Raw genomic sequence first — 22,082 nt, forward strand, 5'->3', positions numbered from 1 at the left:
ATGTCATTTCTAGCAAGCACATCAATAGAACCCTTTGCTGCATAGTGGAAAGCAGCAGTCAAGGTGTCATAATGTGTATTGGTTATGTACACACCTTTATGCATTGATATCTTTATGTATTGAATGCCAGCGGGAACAAATGTGGTCCAATAAAACACGTGATTGGACTGATGTACACTAACAAACTTCCATTCACCTTTGTAGTAACACAGTGCAAAGGGCAAATGAAATGATGTTTGTCCTAGTACAGGTTAAAGATAGCTTGAAGTTTCCTAGGGGAGAAAACAGATGTCCCACTTACAAGTCTTATGTATCACTGCACCTTGCCCTCTGGTTCTGGTTAAATACCAGTGTTTATAACTGAAGACTGCGTGGCATAAACATTTACGCAGGCCCGCAGAGTGTAATACCCATGGTATAGGCGTGATCTAGAGTCTGAACCTCACCTAAAAGTCAACAGTGTCAATAAACAATATGTCACACTTATTTCTACCTAGATAACTCCCTATTGCTATCTCTTAAGACAGACTTCAGCTTTTCCATGGAATGTGCAGCTCTCTCTGGCATAGCTTGAAAGATGGCGACACCATTTCTAATTTAACTCCTCCTTACTTAAGATCATGCAATTGCTGTTTTTAAAGTTCTGCAACTTGTAGAATGTAGTACTGTTCAGGGGAAATCTATGAGTTGTACTGGCTCTTTCGCTGAGCCCATATCCTCTACTTAAAAGCAAAAACTTTTATACCCTAAAAATATATTTCTAATACTGTTCATTTGGATACAATGGAAAGTATTAATGCGCTCCTGAATGGGCCTGTTATATAAAAACAGGAAGAACTCTTTAGCACTGCAAGAACAGAACACGCTGCCCTAGGCAGTACTTAACTCCCTGGGGGGCATCCCAAATCAGGCACTTCGGCCTATTATGTTTTTTTTTAAGTGGTGCGCATATCCAAAATGCGCTTTGTAATCGAAAAACAAAAATATGTTTGCGTTCACGCTGCTTCTCCGTCCCAATTCTGAAATCTATTTTCCCTCTCTCTCTCCTCTCAGATCACAAATTGGTTTTATTTTTCTATTTCTCTTCGGAATGCCTGGGGTAACAAACATATATACATATAAACGTGGGCGGAGGTAGCATGGAAAAAACCATGCCAATTCCAATCATTAAATGGCGTCAAATTATGGAAGTGCAGAAATAAACAGAAGTGTTAAAGACCATTGGACGTGCAAACTAAACTGTTAGAATGGCCAAGGTTTACGTCCTAGGGGGACATTGGTGATGGAAGGGCAGCATAGCAGGGTTAGAGGACAGAAGTAGAAATGGGCCTACCTTGTTCTCCCATCATCAGATGCGACAGGCCTTTTTGGAAGAAGAGGAGCAGCAGCACAGCCGGGTGAAGAGAGAGTACGAAAGAAAAAGAGAGAGAGAGTGAGGCAAAAATCCAGCTTACAATACCCCCTGGGGGGCATTGTAGGGCTCCATGGCTTGGAAACGTGCCAAGCCTAAGCCCTGATTTCACACAGTTTGACCAAGCTTCCACCCAGGCCAGGAAAGCTTGTTTTTATATATTAAAGTGAAAAGGGTTTAGGGGAGAAGAGGGAGGGAGGATGGGGGTTAGGGCTGTATTTTTTTCACTGATGACATTTACTGGCTGAACTGAGTTTCCCATGTGTTTTTGTTCCCATGAGTCACATCTAGGTGCGTACAAGGGGCCTCATTTATGAGGTTTAACTGTAGGGCCGAGCCGCAGGCCTCCCTGTTGCGCTGCCCTACAGTAAAAGATAAGGGCACGGCACATTCCAGTCCTTTTCCCCTGCGCCAGCACACAATGGTCTGCTGTGCGCCAACGCAGACACCTTTGCACCATGGTGCAAGCGTGCCTGCTTGGAGGGGATGATGGTTTTTGTGCAGGAAGGGACACCTTCCTGCACAAAAACAATCACAAGAGGCTTTTTCCTTTTTCTATGTGTAATGCAGAATGCATCACACATAGGAAAAACGAGGAGAAATAAAGATATTTCTCCTCGTTGTGCCTCCCTTATGCCTCCCTTGGGGAGGCGTACGTTTTTGGAGCTGTCTCAGATTTGCATTTCTCGTAAATCTGGGGCATGGTCAAAATGCCATAGATGTTGCTGTGAACGCCCCCAGTAACACCCACTGCATGCCCCTTTAACGCAGAAAACCGCATTAAAGGGTACAATATTTACGAGCCACCATCAAGCCAAAAGAGGTGACTTAGTGCTGCCTCGTAAATATGGAGCAGGCCTCTGCGCCACGGAACATCACAAAAAGTGACATTCCAACGGCGCAAGGGGCCTCATAAATGAGGCCCGATGTTTTTAATATGCACGCAAGTCTTGCATCAATGACAATTATTGGCCTAGTAATAGCTCACAGAGTTTTCTGTATTAGGTACATTTACACCCTCACATATTCTTTTATACAAACTGTCAATAGCCACACTCCAGTGGTAGTTGGCACTGAGAGCGGACGTGACATTTTCTCAAAAGTTAACTTTAAAACGGTTTTACTCCCAATTTACAACTGGGTTGATGTGGCTTATCTTTTCTTTGTGTCAAAAGAAGTTAAAAATGGCACAAAAGTTCAGATATTAACTTGAAAACTGTATGCAGAAATCTGTGTGAACTGATGGTAGTATTTATTCTTAATTTCCTTGAGAAGGTTGTGAGAGACAAACTTTGTCACTTTGAGCACCCCTAGTCAGACCCACCTTTCCCAGCCCATGTTCAAACCTGGGTGTGTCGTAAGGTTGCTCACATATATTTCTTTAGCTTGTACCTGAACTGTAGAGGTCTTTCCTTTCTATGGGTAGGCGGGGAGGCTGACATATCACCATGACAAGGGTTTTCATGCGAGACCCAATCCCAGTGGGGGAGTTAGCAGCATGTCAGGCCTCTGTGAGACATTGTTCTGCAGTGAAACCTCTTGGTTTCCAAATTGGCCTGCAAAGCTCCATTCACAGGTCAAGGTGGTCATTAGGCCTGGGCGAAATTTAAATTATGGTAGATGAATTCACAAAATTTCAGGGATTTCATGCTCAGCAAAATGTCTAAACTTACACCATTATTGTATAATTGCACTGCTGTTTGTGCAAAATTATAGTGCTGGAGTGCAGGAACAATGCAAACACGCAGAATGTGGGTGGCTGTTGTTCATGGCACTTGCGCTTTGAGTGCAAATTTTGTAATGCAAAATTCGTCCTCACGTCAAATATTGAAGCAAGGATGCATTTCGCGCTAAAATGCATCACTGCATGACTAATTTTCATTTTCCGTAACTATGCGTTACTTTATCAAAAATTCATGAATTTCCAACAGCCCTAATGGTCACCCCAATAATAGAACTTGGGGTGAGAAGGCTTAGGGGGTAATGAGGTTTAGGGGACAAAATTGGTGGATTTTAGAGCCTTTTTCACGTAGTCCGCATACTTAGCAACTAACACAATCTAGTTGTACTTTCATTCATTCCTACAGTCTTCTTCTGGGAAGAATCAGTGAGGAACTAATCTAATTGCTCCCATTTTCTCCAGTGTACTGTTAGTGCATCTTATGATATTAAACTAATGGACTTTTTTCCATCCACTCTCCCTCAAGTGACCAGAATTCCCAGGCTATCTTGTTCCACATGCAGCCCTCGCCCACTGCAACCGGCTTATATAACAAAGTAAGCTATTTGTCCTTTATTTACATGTTCTAGAGGTTCATCAAAGTAGAAATAACCTCTAAGCATTGCTCCTCCCTGTTAGTTAATACTGTGATTTTTAGTGCTGATTGCCAAAACAGAGGGAAATATTAGCATTAAATGCCTGTCTCGTCAGTCATTAATGGCCTACTTGGTGATTTTCTTGATATATTTTCCAAATTTCCTGTAAAAATATGTATGTGTGCAATACAGGGTGGCTTCGTGCTTCTACTACACTCTATTTCTCATACCCCTGAATTAAATAAACACAATTTCGTTCTTCCAAAAAACAAGCCAATAATGAAACTAGTCACATGACATCAGACTGGTTTCGAACATCACTAAATGTTATTAATTGGGTGATTGCCATGACATGAGTATTTCAAACAAAACAAAACATTCTGAAGGACGCAACTTCTTACTCAATAAGGAAACTTCAACTAACATAAAACAAAGTCCCAATATTAGTACAAATAAGAGGATACAAAAATACAGCCGATGATTGCCCCAGTCACCATTTGCATGAAGTTTAGTTCCATCTTTCTTGGTCACGGAACCAGCTAGAAGCGTGGTCAGTCCTATGCTAACTCAAGAATCCATCCTTACCCAACAAAAAGAACATTACAACTGAAAATTAACATACATAAATCAGACACAGGAAAATGCTTGCTACACTGGCCACTGCTTCTCATACCATGGGGTTTGAACAAAGTAACAATCTCAATAAAATTTCTTATCACCAATAGGCCTGGGCGTAGTACTACACTCGTGTAGTTTGCATAGTTTGCACTACTACGCGCTACGCAAATTACATGTAGCACAGTGCAAAAATGCATAGCGGGCATTTTTTGCTTGCTCGCTGTCCTCAACGTCAGGTTGGCGACCGCGAGCGAGCAAAATGACATCCCGGCGAGACTTTTTCCTCGTTCGTGATTAGCAACATCAGGTTGCCGATCGCAAGCGTGGAAAATAAACCTCCTGGCGAGATTCTCAACGCGGGAAGGACAGCTTGCGAGTGTGACCGCTCGCGATGAGAAACTACCAGTCCGCGTTGAGAAAGCTGCCTCTCAAGTACAAATCTACTCGAGTGGCAGAAAATAACCGCTTGCACTGTGCAAGATGCCGTTTGCAATGATTGCACAGTGCGGACAAGCATCCCGCACTGTGCAATCAGTGCGAACAGCATTTTCCCTACCGCACTACGCACTTTGCGTAGCTCGCGTAGCTCGCGTAGTGCGAAGCGCACTTCGCGTAGCTACGCGTACTGCTACTACGCAAACTACGTGCAGGGCTAAACCCAACAAGAAAAAAAAGTCTTAAAACCTCACCACTTTCTGTAAGAATACAAACCATTACCATAAGAATCTCATTAACTAAAAGTCCTTCTTTATCTCTAGGTCTGCCCTTTATAACATGTTTATTACAGCATTTCATAATAGTGAAAAAATAAATGTGCGAAACAGCTGGAAAAAACGATTGCACCCAGAACTATTATATGCCGTACTCTACCCTCCCTGAAATCTACAGATTTTCTATAGTCTATTAGATGAACCTGCTACTAAGACTGTGTGGGTCAACTCAAAATGCCCCCAACACTTCTCCAGGCTTTACATTAGCCACATACATTCCAGTGGAATTGAACATACTATTCTTAACGTGAGTTGAGACCTATCTGGGAATGGATGGGGTGAGAAGGAAGAGCATATCGGACATTGGGAGAGACAACGCCTTAATACCAGACCTGGAATCAAGACCTAGCTCCGCTCAAATACAGTGTGGCTCAATTAGGATAGAACGTTTGCCTAGAAGATCAATCACACATAGCATTCCATCAGATGTCTCCAAAGGGGAACATTGCAAATTAACCTGCACACACACAAAGAAGCAACCTAGGGGCCTGTTCTTCTCTGAAATTTGCAGACAATGCCTTTAGGTGCCCTTAAGTGAGCATCGCTGATGACACATGATTTAAGATCTTTAAACCAGCAGCAACTTCTTCCCTTCTATTTCTTCAACAAATGGCAAAGATTGAAACATTAAAAATCTAATGGGCATCATTCGGAGGAATGTTCCGATCACTGTTAGGTCAAGTGGTTTACAGGCTAGGCTTGTGGCGAATGGAAAAGATAAACACATGGAAGAAAAATAAAGTTGTGTTGGATCTCTAAGATCAGGGGACTCAATTGAGGCCTAGAAACAAGCAAAAAAGGATAGGATTAAAACAGCGTGGGATTGTTCTTAGTGTGTGGACTCTTAAACTGGTGTATCTCAGAACACTGTACACAAAACTGCTGTCTTACATAAATGTCATGTTCTAAATATTTTTTACAAAAATGTTATCCAATTGGGTATAGATTAATTTTTGTAAATGATGTTTACGACATGCTATTTATTTCAGGCTGACTATAATATTCTAGCACCACATTCTTATAAAACCCTGAGAGAATGATGCCGGTGTCCAGTGGTTATTTCACTGGGGGAGGAGAGGGTGCGGAGGGGCCCCTGCTGTGACCAGGGCATCTCAGTCCAGCCAGAGCATTAAGAATTCTGTAATGTATAACATGGGACTCCTGGCTTTTCTCCAGGCCCAGTTTTGAGCAGAGAGTGCATTGTGACAGCCCTCTAAGCCAAATATGAACACTTCGAGGTGAACTGAGTACCTGGCAGGCAGCTATTTTATATTTGCTCATAACTGCTTGAAAATACAATTTTGCTCCTTGATGGACTGATTTTTATATGATACATAAGACACGTTGGTGGAATGGAGATAGTTTCACAATTAAAAAATGTTTAATGTTGCGTTCCTTCAGCCTTTTGTGTCTGGCTGAAGAGGTCGCTCCCCCCAAAACAGATACCTGTCTAAAAACCTTGAATTTCCTTTTAATTACTTATCATAAATTTCAGATCACCAACTATGACATAACAAGTTCAGGTGGAATGACCTACTCAATAGAGAAATCTAGGCAGCTTGATGCAACTCTGCTGTAGGCACATCAGTTGTCCGCAGACACAAGGTTCCACTCTGAAGTCCAGGAAGAGATAAGCGTTCTAATGGCCTCGTTCAATTGTTTTTGGAAAGAAAGCCATTGGTAAGAAGCCTTGTTTTTGTAAACCATAGGACACAATATTTATGTCAGATGATATTATGACCATTATATTCCACTACCAAATCCTCTCTTCTGTTCCTTAGAGAAGATTTCACTTGAATGCAGTCATGGAATGAGTTGGCACCGGGATGAACTCCTCCCTCGCTCTCTGGGTTATATCTTTCCAAGAAAAACACAGAGCTGTATGTACATATGGCGTATACGCTCCCTCTGAAACTATTTCTGATATACACTGAAAGCGACTGAGAACTGAATTAACACAGCGATCAATTACCTCCCAATGATGGCAGTAACTTCAATGTGTACAGAGACTCGGAGGGCCATTTTGAGTTTGATGAAATGGAAGAACTGCAATAAATTGGCAAGTCATCTGACCAGCAAACTCACATTTCCTAGACTCATTTGGAGGTGTCCTAGCGGCTGTTTGACCACGGATGAGACCACCATCTATTCTGCCAGAAGTTGATCAATGTCAGCAATCTCTCAGTCATAAGGTAGCCAATTTTCATGCATCAGAACCCCACCCTATTTAGGGTGGTCATCCCAAAGCATATATTTCCTGGTTTGATTTCTTAATCCATGCACGGAAGGTTAACTTTGGCTCCCATAAAACAGGGAGAAAGCTCTGTATGCATTAGGGCCATTGTTTTATGCTTAGAAACAAATCCTCACTTTTGGCATTTTATTTCTGAAAAGCACAAATTAATGCAAAGCAGGCCAAATCAACATGGCTGGCTATCCCCTCGGCGTTCAGTTATGCGAATAGTGTGTTAGCGGCACTGATGGATGAACTTTAGTCTGAAGAATCCCCACTAAACAGACGAGTAGATGGTACTCACAGGGGAGCGAGGTGGAGGAGGCAAGGGCCTTCCAGAGATTGACCATATAAGGCCCTCCTGTAGTAATAAAGATAGTCCTCCAAAAAGAAGATATTGATGGGTAAGCATGGGGATGGAACGGTGCTACCTCTAACGAAGAAGGGTCTACCAAGAAGTGGTCAGATTCCTTATTTCTCATAGAGTCAATATCTGCAAGATGAGGACACAGATTGAATGGATGTGGGATCCAGGGTTCCCAGCTCCACCAGACCAGAGAGAGAACAATGATTGAAGAATCTTGGAGACTTAATTGAACACCCCTCTTGCATGTAAATGTAATGTGCAGATTGAACATGCAAGAAGATACTCTTAATTCATGGAGAGAGTTAACACAAGTGCTCAGCTGCCATGGGATCTGATCTTGAGGCACAGAGAGCACCAATACTGTTCAGTACCTGTCAGGACTTTAAAAGGACCTGACCTGTTGTGGTCCTTGAGGTAAATGTACAGCCTCTGAGGGTATTTGGGTGCGAGCTCGGTAAGGAATTATGAACCACGGTACCCAGTGAGAGCGCTTTTACCCTCATGCCCGCCACCAGCAAATAGCCTCTTTAATAATCATTCGGTCAGTACAACCGATCCACCTAGATGAATGCTGGTCCTCTCCATTTACAGGCACCTTGAACACTTCTTAGCTTTACACATCACCGCGCATGTCACCAGAGTAGGAGAAAGGTGAAAAAGAGTAATTGTAATGTTACGAAGAGAGTTCAACACTCAAGTGAATTACAGAATGGTTACAGGCAGGGCCACTAGGATTCTGCAAGTCTGTGGCTCTACGTTTTCTGCGTAACTCTGCATTTGCTGCATTTGACACATAATGCATCATCTGCTGCATAATTTGCAGATTTTAACAACACTAATTTGATTCTAGCTGAAACGGATTAAAAATTACTAGAAATGCAGTGACAAGTATTGAGGTACAGTGAAAGGTCACTCACAAAGGTGACCACTCAACTTTCAGTTGCTGATTGGTGCATTTGGGCGTTGTACTGCTACTAGTTATGGCAACTAGTGGAGAAGTGTGGCTCAATGGTTAGAGTGGCAGACCTCGATGCAGAGCACTGGTCCGGGACCAGGGTTTGATTCCCGACGCAGCAGGGTCTCGGGCTATAAATTCCTCGGACCTGATATTCTCGCATCAGTGCCTATTCTAATCATGGGTCCCACGCTGCAACTCTGGGCAATAGCTTGCTTAGTCTCCACAACGGCCCCAACAGCGCTGGGATGCCTGGCTTCACCATGGGGGTGCCCAGGAGTGGACACTTCACACGGATAGCCAGGAAGGGTTCCTACAGCGGTATGAGTACAGCGCGGAGATACCCCCAGGGGTGATTCGGCGCTAAATAAGCACATACACATACACAACTCTTCACCCAGACAGTATTAACATTTGGAAAAGAGACAAAACAAGGTACTAATACTATCAGAAAATACGCTGTATTTCGCTTCCTAATTTGCCTTCTTTTGCCATATATTATGGTGCTCTCCTATGCATAATTTGACCCTCAACTGTCGCACAATTCCACTTGTGCATAGTGCCAGTGCCCCTGGGTACAGGGTGGAATTCCCATAACCTACACATTTTCCATGAAATTAAGCTTCCAGGTACCCCGAATAAGCCTTTTCATATCTGGCATTCGAGCAGTTCCAATCAGCAGACTACAATATTACAAATGCCCTAGCTCAACCTGTCTAACTCTACATATATATATATATATACATATTTATATATATATATATATATATATATATATATATATATATATACACATATACATATATATATATTTTTTATTTATCTATATATATATTTTTTTTTTCTTTTTTTACGCAGTGCTAAATCGGTGTTTCACTTTTGATTCCGTTATCAAGTTATTTTTAATTGTAACTGGTTTCTTCCTTTCTCCTCGTTGTACGACTGGTTCAGACTGGCTTTTTCTTGGACTCTGACTTGTCTGGTTATATGATATTTACTCTCTGTTGCATTCTCGCATTATTGTATACTCTTGCAAGCTTATGTTAATGGAGAACAACCCGAAGCAGCACTTGAGTGCCATGTGGCCTTATATAAACTAATTAACACAAATCGTTCTTTTTGCCTTATCATGTATGACAATTTGTATTGCTTTTGTTTGCTTTCAGAGTGTTTTACAGTTGTTTATGTTTCGTGGGTAGCACTCTCTCTTTATCTTTCTTCAACCTACCTGTGTGTGGCTCTCCTAAGTGGGAAAACTTGGATTTTGGATATAGTTACGGCTGGTCCCGGTCGGGGGAGAAGCCCTGCCGCGAGAGGAAGCGGACTTCGTTGGAGTCACATGTCTACCAGCGCGAAAGGCAGGAGGTTGTTTTTAGGAGTTCTAAGGTGCAGCGAGCTGTGAGTATGGCTCTTTCCAGGCCCACTGTGGTTTTTAATTTTGAACATTTTAGCAACGTGGAGCAGCTCACTTGAGTATCACAATGGCACTACAGAGACCATCAGGCCTAGCGGGAGCTGACGCCCACTGGGGCGGGTCATCGATGTTAAAAGTACTGCCAGGTGCGACACGCTGTTACTATGGACTGCCTCTGAAGAAATGCTACATAGCATGAAACGCGTCAGGCTGCTCAAATAACTGGCAAGAATTGTCTCCACTCTGCTGCAGCTTCTATGAATAAAACGCAAGTTTCACCTACCTGTGTGTGGCTCTCCTAAGTGGGAAAACTTGGATTTTGGATATAGTTACGGCTGGTCCCGGTCGGGGGAGAAGCCCTGCCGCGAGAGGAAGCGGACTTCGTTGGAGTCACATGTCTACCAGCGCGAAAGGCAGGAGGTTGTTTTTAGGAGTTCTAAGGTGCAGCGAGCTGTGAGTATGGCTCTTTCCAGGCCCACTGTGGTTTTTAATTTTGAACATTTTAGCAACGTGGAGCAGCTCACTTGAGTATCACAATGGCACTACAGAGACCATCAGGCCTAGCGGGAGCTGACGCCCACTGGGGCGGGTCATCGATGTTAAAAGTACTGCCAGGTGCGACACGCTGTTACAATGGACTGCCTCTGAAGAAATGCTGCATAGCATGAAACGCGTCAGGCTGCTCAAATAACTGGCAAGAATTGTCTCCACTCTGCTGCAGCTTCTATGAATAAAACGCAAGTTTCACCTACCTGTGTGTGGCTCTCCTAAGTGGGAAAACTTGGATTTTGGATATAGTTACGGCTGGTCCCGGTCGGGGGAGAAGCCCTGCCGCGAGAGGAAGCGGACTTCGTTGGAGTCACATGTCTACCAGCGCGAAAGGCAGGAGGTTGTTTTTAGGAGTTCTAAGGTGCAGCGAGCTGTGAGTATGGCTATTTCCAGGCCCACTGTGGTTTTTAATTTTGAACATTTTAGCAACGTGGAGCAGCTCACTTGAGTATCACAATGGCACTACAGAGACCATCAGGCCTAGCGGGAGCTGACGCCCACTGGGGCGGGTCATCGATGTTAAAAGTACTGCCAGGTGCGACACGCTGTTACAATGGGCTGCCTCTGAAGAAATGCTGCATAGCATGAAACGCGTCAGGCTGCTCAAATAACTGGCAAGAATTGTCTCCACTCTGCTGCAGCTTCTATGAATAAAACGCAAGTTTCACCTACCTGTGTGTGGCTCTCCTAAGTGGGAAAACTTGGATTTTGGATATAGTTACGGCTGGTCCCGGTCGGGGGAGAAGCCCTGCCGCGAGAGGAAGCGGACTTCGTTGGAGTCACATGTCTACCAGCGCGAAAGGCAGGAGGTTGTTTTTAGGAGTTCTAAGGTGCAGCGAGCTGTGAGTATGGCTCTTTCCAGGCCCACTGTGGTTTTTAATTTTGAACATTTTAGCAACGTGGAGCAGCTCACTTGAGTATCACAATGGCACTACAGAGACCATCAGGCCTAGCGGGAGCTGACGCCCACTGGGGCGGGTCATCGATGTTAAAAGTACTGCCAGGTGCGACACGCTGTTACAATGGACTGCCTCTGAAGAAATGCTGCATAGCATGAAACGCGTCAGGCTGCTCAAATAACTGGCAAGAATTGTCTCCACTCTGCTGCAGCTTCTATGAATAAAACGCAAGTTTCACCTACCTGTGTGTGGCTCTCCTAAGTGGGAAAACTTGGATTTTGGATATAGTTACGGCTGGTCCCGGTCGGGGGAGAAGCCCTGCCGCGAGAGGAAGCGGACTTCGTTGGAGTCACATGTCTACCAGCGCGAAAGGCAGGAGGTTGTTTTTAGGAGTTCTAAGGTGCAGCGAGCTGTGAGTATGGCTCTTTCCAGGCCCACTGTGGTTTTTAATTTTGAACATTTTAGCAACGTGGAGCAGCTCACTTGAGTATCACAATGGCACTACAGAGACCATCAGGCCTAGCGGGAGCTGACGCCCACTGGGGCGGGTCATCGATGTTAAAAGTACTGCCAGGTGCGACACGCTGTTACAATGGACTGCCTCTGAAGAAATGCTGCATAGCATGAAACGCGTCAGGCTGCTCAAATAGCTGGCAAGAATTGTCTCCACTCTGCTGCAGCTTCTATGAATAAAACGCAAGTTTCACCTACCTGTGTGTGGCTCTCCTAAGTGGGAAAACTTGGATTTTGGATATAGTTACGGCTGGTCCCGGTCGGGGGAGAAGCCCTGCCGCGAGAGGAAGCGGACTTCGTTGGAGTCACATGTCTACCAGCGCGAAAGGCAGGAGGTTGTTTTTAGGAGTTCTAAGGTGCAGCGAGCTGTGAGTATGGCTCTTTCCAGGCCCACTGTGGTTTTTAATTTTGAACATTTTAGCAACGTGGAGCAGCTCACTTGAGTATCACAATGGCACTACAGAGACCATCAGGCCTAGCGGGAGCTGACGCCCACTGGGGCGGGTCATCGATGTTAAAAGTACTGCCAGGTGCGACACGCTGTTACAATGGACTGCCTCTGAAGAAATGCTGCATAGCATGAAGCGCGTCAGGCTGCTCAAATAACTGGCAAGAATTGTCTCCACTCTGCTGCAGCTTCTATGAATAAAACGCAAGTTTCACCTACCTGTGTGTGGCTCTCCTAAGTGGGAAAACTTGGATTTTGGATATAGTTACGGCTGGTCCCGGTCGGGGAAGAAGCCCTGCCGCGAGAGGAAGCGGACTTCGTTGGAGTCACATGTCTACCAGCGCGAAAGGCAGGAGGTTGTTTTTAGGAGTTCTAAGGTGCAGCGAGCTGTGAGTATGGCTCTTTCCAGGCCCACTGTGGTTTTTAATTTTGAACATTTTAGCAACGTGGAGCAGCTCACTTGAGTATCACAATGGCACTACAGAGACCATCAGGCCTAGCGGGAGCTGACGCCCACTGGGGCGGGTCATCGATGTTAAAAGTACTGCCAGGTGCGACACGCTGTTACAATGGACTGCCTCTGAAGAAATGCTGCATAGCATGAAACGCGTCAGGCTGCTCAAATAACTGGCAAGAATTGTCTCCACTCTGCTGCAGCTTCTATGAATAAAACGCAAGTTTCACCTACCTGTGTGTGGCTCTCCTAAGTGGGAAAACTTGGATTTTGGATATATATATATATATATATATATATATATATATATATATATATATATATATATATATATACACATATACATATATATATTTTTTTTTTATTTATCTATATATATATATATTTTTTCTTTTTTTACGCAGTGCTAAATCGGTGTTTCACTTTTGATTCCGTTATCAAGTTATTTTTAATTGTAACTGGTTTCTTCCTTTCTCCTCGTTGTACGACTGGTTCAGACTGGCTTTTTCTTGGACTCTGACTTGTCTGGTTATATGATATTTACTCTCTGTTGCATTCTCGCATTATTGTATACTCTTGCAAGCTTATGTTAATGGAGAACAACCCGAAGCAGCACTTGAGTGCCATGTGGCCTTATATAAACTAATTAACACAAATCGTTCTTTTTGCCTTATCATGTATGACAATTTGTATTGCTTTTGTTTGCTTTCAGAGTGTTTTACAGTTGTTTATGTTTCGTGGGTAGCACTCTCTCTTTATCTTTCTTCCCACATTTCATTCTCTTTCCTCTATTTCGTCCGTATAATTTTTCATTTTAATATTTTCTTAGACTTCATCTTGTGTGTGTCGTTTAATATTGCAAAGGGGAAGGTGAAAAAATGGGTGGAGCTAAAAAGCTCCCCACACTCCCACCCCTCGTACATCCCTTCCCTCCCCCACAGACAAGCGCTGTTCATAAATGGCCAACGACAGCTGTTGCCTGGAGCTGCTAACCGCCCCCCAAAGCCCCATTCAGCCAGAATGCAGGCCAGTTATTTGTGTCCAGGGCCCACTTACAGGCCAATTACTAGCCTGGCTGTAAATCCTCGTCGATGCCCCTTTGCTGTAGCCTTCCTCCTGCCTGCCATTCCAGAGGTCATCGGTGTCTGCAGCATGCAGCTTCCTGCTGAAGCAGCGATGCACGTGTGCTGCTACCTTCTAAGGCAGAGTGGGCTGCACATGCACACATGGGACCAGGACTAAGGGTGCTTTCTTCATTAGTAGTGATAGGCTGTTCGGTGTGTATATCATCTGTAGAGACGTCAGATAGGTTTCTGCCCCAGATTCCAGACCCATGTGTCTTTCCAGAAATCCTTGCATCAGCACCCAATATCCTTGCTAGAAGTCTACGTTCATCGACCTAGCATGCTTACAGGATTCCATGTGCCATTGAAGAATGTCATTACAGGAAGCCCTGTGCCTTCGCCATGGTGTCCGTAAAGGAATCCTCTCACCATCACTCCCATAGCCTAACAGGGATCTTTGCACTGTCACCCGTATGCCTCTGCATGAAGTCTTGGCTCTTCGTACTGGTGTCCTTACTAGAGTCCATGCACAAAGCCCTTGCAGGAAGCCCTGTGCCTTCGCCATGGTGTCCGTAAAGGAATCCTCTCACCATCACTCCCATATCCTAACAGGGATCTTTGCACTGTCACCCGTATGCTTCTGCTTGAAGTCTTGGCTCTTCGTACTGGTGTGCTTACTAGAGTCCATGCACAAAGCCCTTGCAGGAAACCCTGCACATTGGCTTCAGTCTCCTTGCACTCTTTGCACCATTGCCTAAATGCCCTTGCTTGAAGCTCTGGGTTTTCATCACATTGTGCAGGAAGCTCTGCACCACTGCCCTAATGTGTTTGCATGGAATCCTGTGCCTTCACGCCTCTGTCCTTGCAGGAATCCCTGCACCCAAAGGCCCACCCATACAGCCTTTGCTTTAGTATCTTTGCAAGAAGCCCCTGCCTTCACCCGATTGCCCTTGACGGAATCCTGGCGTCAGGGTGACCGGATGATGATGCAGGACACCACTAGGGTGTGTGAGGGTAATTCTAACAAAAGGAATCATTTCCTTCCCCACTCCTTAGTGGGTCTCTTCATCTTAGGACTTCCCACAGGACCCCCAATAAGGCTTATCATAGAGTAAATCGTGGTGTATTTTCCACGCACCAAAAGAGTACTCATCGTGATTTAGTGGATTCCTGCCTCCGCCATCATGATGCTCTGCCAGGAACCCTTGCATCATCATCCAAATGTATTTCCAGAAAACCTGACACATTCTCCACTGTCACTGCAGGATTCCTAACACCATAGCTCAATTTTCTTGCGGGAATCCTTGTACTATGGCCCAACGTCCTTTCAGGAATCCTTGTACCATTACCAAATGTCTTTGCAGAAATCCTTAGATCGCTGCCCAACTACTTTTGCCAGAAACCTTTGATCTTTGCCCCGGTATCCATTTAGAAACCCAGAAACTTCATCCCAGTGATGTTGGAGGAATCTCTCCGCCATCGCTCCAATAGACTTGCACAATACCTTGTACCATTGCCCATTGTCCTTGCAGAAACGTATGTGACTTCACCTCTTAGGAGCCTCCTGTTGTCTCTACTTTTACACAGCAGGTATCATAAATCTAGAACTCTGTGCAACAGCCACATGCTTCGGATTGGGAAGAGGTTGTGCGCATTTACCAGAGGTCTTCAGGGTGACGGTCCAAGGGTGCTGCATCGCTTGTCACAAATTGCAGCCACCACCAGAAGGAGGCTTGAAAGTAGGAAGATTGATCAATCCCCTGTTGGAGGAGTGTATTAGCTTTAGAGTGGAGTTTGAGCCGAAGGATCAGACAGTTATTTGGGAGTATTGATGTGTGTAGATCTCTTTGGGCGAAAATCAGCAATTTGAGCTGGCATTTCTTCAAAACGAAATGAGCCAGTAAAGGGCATTTGGGCGCTGTGGTCTCAGTATCCAGAACTGAGGTACTCCTTCATGCAGAATTTGTGTGGATTAAAAGATAATTGACATTATATATAAGTGTTTTAATTGTGTAAAAGGTTCAACCAGAATAGAGATGGAGGAATATTTGTTAAGAGACCAATGGGCTTAACTAATATGATTAATACTATCCAATACTAGACAACTAATTCAAATTCAAACACTGCCTGTAGAAGTTTGAAAAAGTTCTGACCGTAACTCGCATATTCTAGAGAGAGCTTGGATTGAGCATTAAGGACAACATTGTTTCACTTGTCTCCATCAGTGCAGAACCAGACAGGCCTTATTAGCAATCCATGGCTCAACTTTTTTCTTGGATACATGTTGTACAACAAGCTTCCACTCTCTAAGAGGATTGATATGCTCCCTCACTCACCTTGAGATCTAAGCATGTATGGTTGTTTAAACAGGGGTCTACCTTAGTAATTCAACACCTTAGCATGCATTTGCTGGCTCAGCTCTGTGACACCTAAACATGTAGGAGAGTAGGAGATGCTCAACTTGAGGACTATCTCTGCAAAGGTCAAAGAATGTCAGAGTTGTGCAACTTATAAGCTGACTCTGTTTCCTAAGATCTGAGAATGTAAAAGTCCTCTAATGTGAAGGTTTGCTTTGCCGTGAAAGTACTGATCCTGTAAGGGCTATACAAATGCAGTTGAAATACAAAATGCCGAGTTCTGAGCATGAAAGACTTCTCTGCCCTGTAGGCTACCTGGATTTGTATATGTAAAAGAGGCATCGAGGCGGTTAGCTCTGCCTTCTGGGATCTGAATATGTAAGAGCCCTAGCGCCTGAGCTTTCTCTGCTAAGATTTGAGCATGTCAGACTTGTTCAACCTGTGAGATGTTTAGGATGTCTGAAATCTTAGTATTTCAGAGCTGTGTATCTTGAGAACCAGGATTTTGTTGAAGATCTAGCATATAATAGCTGTGCAGGCCGAGGGCTGCCTTTAATGTGTAAGACCAGAGCATGTATGAGCTGTATTGCCTAAGGGCCAGCTAAAACATACAACTATATACCCTGAGGGCTAGCTTGTCTGCCTAAGAACTGAGCATATTCAAGATATGGATCCAGTGGGCTGGCTGTGATGCCAAGGATATGAGCGTGTAAGAGCTGTGTAGTCTGATGGCCAGCTCTCCAGACACAGCTCCTTTATCTAAAGTATGAGTCTGTAGATCTCTAAAAAGAGAGACTGTTCAGCTTTCGGAGAATTTATCATGTAGTATTTAAATCCTGGATGAGAGCATTGGTCACTAAGGCTTTAAGGTGAAGATACACCCGCCTTCGGGACAGCTCTGCCATATACAGACTACGCACATAACAAGTGTTACTTTCATGCATAGATGTATGCGCTAAAATCCGTATTATGGTTTTCAAAGAGAACATTTTTTCACAGGTGCGTAAAAACAAGTGCTAGCCTGCTTCTTAGGGCAGAATGCCAAGACACTGTTCTTCTGCCTCTCTTCCCCAAAGATACCCACTGATCCCATGGAACTTAAACTTCAGTCAAATGTATCTAGTTTTAGAAAGCAACTTAAAACTTGGCTTTTTTCTGCCTCTCCTTAATGGCAGCCTTTTTGGTGATTCTACCTGTTCCGATGTTAGCGCCAAGACACCTTTGTGCATTTGTCGCGCTTAATACAACCAGATCAATAACAATTTCAGGACCTCAGCACTCCTGGGACCCTGCAGGACAAGGCCAGCCCCACCAATGGCAGTACAGCTCAGGTCTAAATAAAACAAGATTTGACTTTTCATTCTTCTCATTTCTTTTTCTACAAAAAGCAGAAAAAAAGGAGATATTAATGGCAACACAGTTATTTTTCCAAGCTATACGTGATTACAGGAATGATAGCATGTTTTCATGTTTCTGAGAATTCTAACTTTTTGATCCATTTAATTTCACACGAAAGATTCTGTGTTTTATTTTTCATGTCTGCACGCATTCTATTTCTTTCATGGGAAAGTGCAAAACAACAACGATTTAATCTCTTTGTAGGAAGGATGATGGTGAGACCATGAATTATAAGGAATAAAATACCCTCTGTTATACATTATAAGGATATTGTAAGTCACCTGTGAGTACCAAGAGTTTATTAAGGAAATTTCAGTGTCTTGCAATATACTTATAATGTATGATGGGGTACTTTATTCCATTTATAACTCTGCTCTGTCTTAGCACCGAGGGGCCACCTCGGTGATGACTGCCACATTAACATACAATTGCATCACTCTCTGTCTGTCTTCGAATCGAGCGAGGGCAGGTCAATGGATAAATGTGGAACTTCTAGACATGTCGGTGCTCTTCAAGGCCTGTAATGTTGAGAGCTGATAGTTTTTGGTGTTCGGAATTTCAGTGACCAAAAATTCCTAATATTAACTGAGAAACAAACCCACGCCTGACGAAATACCTCAATCGCCTGGACTATCGGCCAAACTGTGACGGGACCATTGGACTAAACATTTTTTGTCCCAAATATTTTATTAGTTTTTAAAGAATAAAGGAGGGTGTATGCATATAAATATATTGTGCATAACAGACCCAACATAATACAAGTGTGACAGCATCTGGGCAGCTCCCTGTTTTGGCGATCATAGGCGTAAATGCCCGAGAGTATATTACTTGTATGTTTATTTTAGATGTGATGTTATCTCATACCTCGTGCTCGTGTGGACAATCAAACGTCAGCGCCTTGGCAGCTCGTGCCCAGAAGTGGCCACAATGATTTCGCTACTCATTAAATATTAGTCCGGCAGACTTTGCCTGTGAACAGATGATGTTCAGCACCCGGACAGCTCCCTGCTCCGCGTGACACAGTCTCATCAAGACCTCAGCTCAGAAAGGCTCCTTCCCACCTCAATCAACAAGCGCAAGCGACGAGCACAATGAGGAAAGCCGCTGAATAGTCGGGCATGCGAGTCTCTCCAGGCAGGGTTCAGGGTCACAGTGCCTAGGGAGGTCCTGTCCACGTAAACACTGTGATACTGCCGCTCTTGGGATCATCTTTGCACCGTTCCCTGTTCTTGGGCAGAACGCAGATCCCTGCAGTGCATCTCCGCGAGGGCCCCCTCGGCCCAAGACCTCTGTATATTTATAGCGACGAGACAAAGGGATTTTTCAAAGGGGTCCTTACCAGTCGTTTATCCTGTCTTTAAGAAAAACACTCCCCGAAAGATCGCCTTTGTTTTTATGGCATATCCTAGTGGTCTATTACTTTAGGTACGAGATGGACGCCAACCCCAGTGCTCCTCTGCAGACCGACGAATAATGCTATGAAAAAGAAGACCCCCAAAGGCAATTGAACTCAATGAGACATCCATCCTCTGCCACAGTCCTGTGAGGTAGTTGGCTGATGATGAAATGGCCTATTTTGGTCAAAGTCTAGTGAAGACCATGCACAAGAACCACTAAGCCCATGTCATGGGGACCTTTTCTGCTTCATTCGAAGTATTTGAGGATACAGTAAATGTTGGTTCAAGCGTGCCCTTCACCACAGAGCGGTGCTATAAGATGCGAACCCCTATTTCCTCATCATCACTTGTGACCCAGGTACATTTGACCTCTACCAGGCTCCAGAATCCCTTTGCGTAGCTCTTCACTGCGCTGATCCCACACTCCTCACCTATAACCTGTCTGTGAGAAATTCACAAGACTCACCACTGATGTAAATTAACTGAGAAGGCGACTGTGAAACTTAACCATTAACAGGAAATAGGAAACTCCCTATGCAGTCTTGTTTTTTCCTATCGGGGTTGGGTTTGGCATATATATCGGACGCAACATAGAGCAAGACCTAACAATCGGAAAGAAGGAGAAAGGTCAGGAAGACAAAATTGACTTTCAAGAGCTGGAACCCAAATCGTCTTGCTTGATAAGGGACTAAACAGGCAGTGGGATGCTGCTGGGCTACCACACCATGGAAATATAACCTGGAGTCCTCCTCCAGCAAGATGACAAGCTGTTCGGAACTGCACCCACATTGATGGGTGATGCTGCCTCCAATGGAGCTGGGCGCTGCCAGTGTTTTGGAGGCTATGACCACGCCTTAATTTCTCTAAAAGCCATAGCACAGGTCTGCCACCGTGCTATATGTCAGTGATGCTTGCAAGGAGACCAACAGACAGCCCAGTGTGCTCAGACAAAATGCAGACAGCCCAGTCCTCCAGAGCCTCCTCAGCGGAGGTGGTGGAGCGATCCAACAACAATGCTGAAGAGCTGCCCCAGAGGCAGTGATGTTGACTGTTGAACAAGCTTCCACACACCACAAAATCACACATTTAGGCACAAGGCAGTGCTTAATTTGTGCCAGTGGTTTCTGGTGCTCGTCAGCAGCTCTTTATCTCACAGCACTGGCTCTAGTGACAGCCCACCACATGGTGGCACTGTCTCTAATTGTGAGATGAGCACAACAATTGTGTTTAGCAAGTCAATATATATTAAACATGAATAATACCTGCCGCTCACACATTATAGCTTTGGGTGGCCTGGAATAGTGTGAATTTCCAGACTTGTGCAGTGCAATGGTTAGTAGTTGCCTGGATTTTGTCACTATTGGCAGTGCTGGTAGATGTAATGGATGGTGGGGGCTGCAGTATCCTTCCAAAAAGGGCCCTGGGGCTTACCTTTGATTACAAAGTAAGCACTGGCACAAGGAAGTCTCCAAGATCACTATGTTACCAGCTGGTCCCTCCAGGCTGTGCCCAGTTGAAATAGTTGGTGCTATTCAAATGCATCCCTCACAGGCACCTCCCTCATTTTTAGGTCTTGTGTTAGGCAAGACCGTTTCATTTTTCTTTTTATATGTATAATAAAATTACTTATGTTGTCTTTCAGCCAGCTCGCTTCATCTATTGCTCCGTTTAAGTGTCATTCACCCTTTTCTGATGCCCCTTAGAGCATGCAGCATGAGGCTGTAAGTCAGTCCACGTCAGTCATTTGCTAACTCCATAGTGAGTAACAGCATTCTGCTCTTTCACAAAGAACACATCCATATGCAAGGTAGGTTGCTTTTTGCTTTTTTTTTTAATAGACGAGGGGCAGCAGTTTCCCCAGCAATCAAGTTATGCAAAATCCATGACAAAACAAGCATTAACAAAGTAAAAGGCTGGCAGCCAGTGTCAGGCCTATTGGCTTTACCAATGTTTGTTTATATTGTATTTCAGAATTGATCTTGACTGCAAGTAATAAGGAGACTGAATTCTAACCTATTTCAGACCATCAATCTTGAAGGCAGTTTCCAGATTGACTAGACAATGTATCCATCCATAAGATGAAAACACGATTTCCTAACATTGACAAACTGATTTAAGTTAATGCAAAACTGACCTGGGTTTGAAATTGTATAGCGCCGTAGGGTAAAAGAGCTGCCGACCAGAGAGACAAGCCCTCTGGTAATATCCTAGGCCCAGGACTAGTTTAATAGCAGCATCTATAGCAGCAAGGGGAGGGGGTACCAATAAGTCAAGGGGGGTTTATGATGGCCACAGGCTGCTTGACAGTAAAATGTTACATTCCATACTGATAACTCCACTTTCCATGGCAGAGAAGGCCTGTGATCCATAGATAGCATCCACATTAAATGTGCTGTATCTTCATGAAATGAATGACAAAAAAGCCCTTTAGCAGCGTTAGACTGTAATCTTGGAATGCAGTGTTTTGTAATGAATGTGCGTTTGGCCGGTTGTCGATGCTCTAATGGCTAGGCTTTTTGCAGAAGTAAAGCAAATACTTGCTATGGATGTCTTGCAATTGCATTGCATGCTCAGTTAGTTGAGAGGTGGGGGTTGGGCGGGCTTGACTATCATCCTCATTTTCCAATGAAGAAAAACATTCTTTCAAAAAAGCCATAAGCCCATCTGTGCACTGGAACGTGAGTTGACTTCGTCATCCCTTACCTGAATGAGATGTTCACATCTCTCACTACTTCTTGTGGCTGATAAGCGCCATTGGTGTGAGGTCATTAGCAAAGGATTGAAATAGTAGGAGAAGAGAATCGTAGTTTTTTTTAAGGTCACATACCTTAGTTCCACAAAATATCTACGTGAAGGGATTTCCAGTAGCCTCAGCTGACTATAAAACTCACCATGCTCGTGAGATAGAACCACTGCGAT

At 44.2% G+C, this 22,082-nt stretch overlaps 1 protein-coding gene across 19 annotated transcripts in view; it reads right to left on the minus strand.

Moving 5' to 3' along the window:
* NRXN3 (neurexin 3) overlaps positions 1 to 22,082 on the minus strand; it is a 2,213,138-nt gene that overhangs the window by 1,984,665 nt on the left and 206,391 nt on the right. For all 19 annotated transcript variants that reach the window (XR_014968865.1, XR_014968864.1, XR_014968862.1 and 16 more), the window contains exon 4: positions 1,334 to 1,363. Coding sequence is in view for 14 of the 19 variants with exons in the window: in XM_085626627.1 (XP_085482753.1) it covers positions 1,334 to 1,363 (30 nt within the window). In the remaining 5 variants the exon portion in view is untranslated. The remainder of the gene's footprint in view (positions 1 to 1,333; positions 1,364 to 22,082) is intronic.

This window comes from Triturus cristatus, chromosome 9 (assembly GCF_964204655.1).
Source record: "Triturus cristatus chromosome 9, aTriCri1.1, whole genome shotgun sequence".
NCBI classification, from domain to species: Eukaryota; Metazoa; Chordata; class Amphibia; order Caudata; family Salamandridae; genus Triturus; species Triturus cristatus.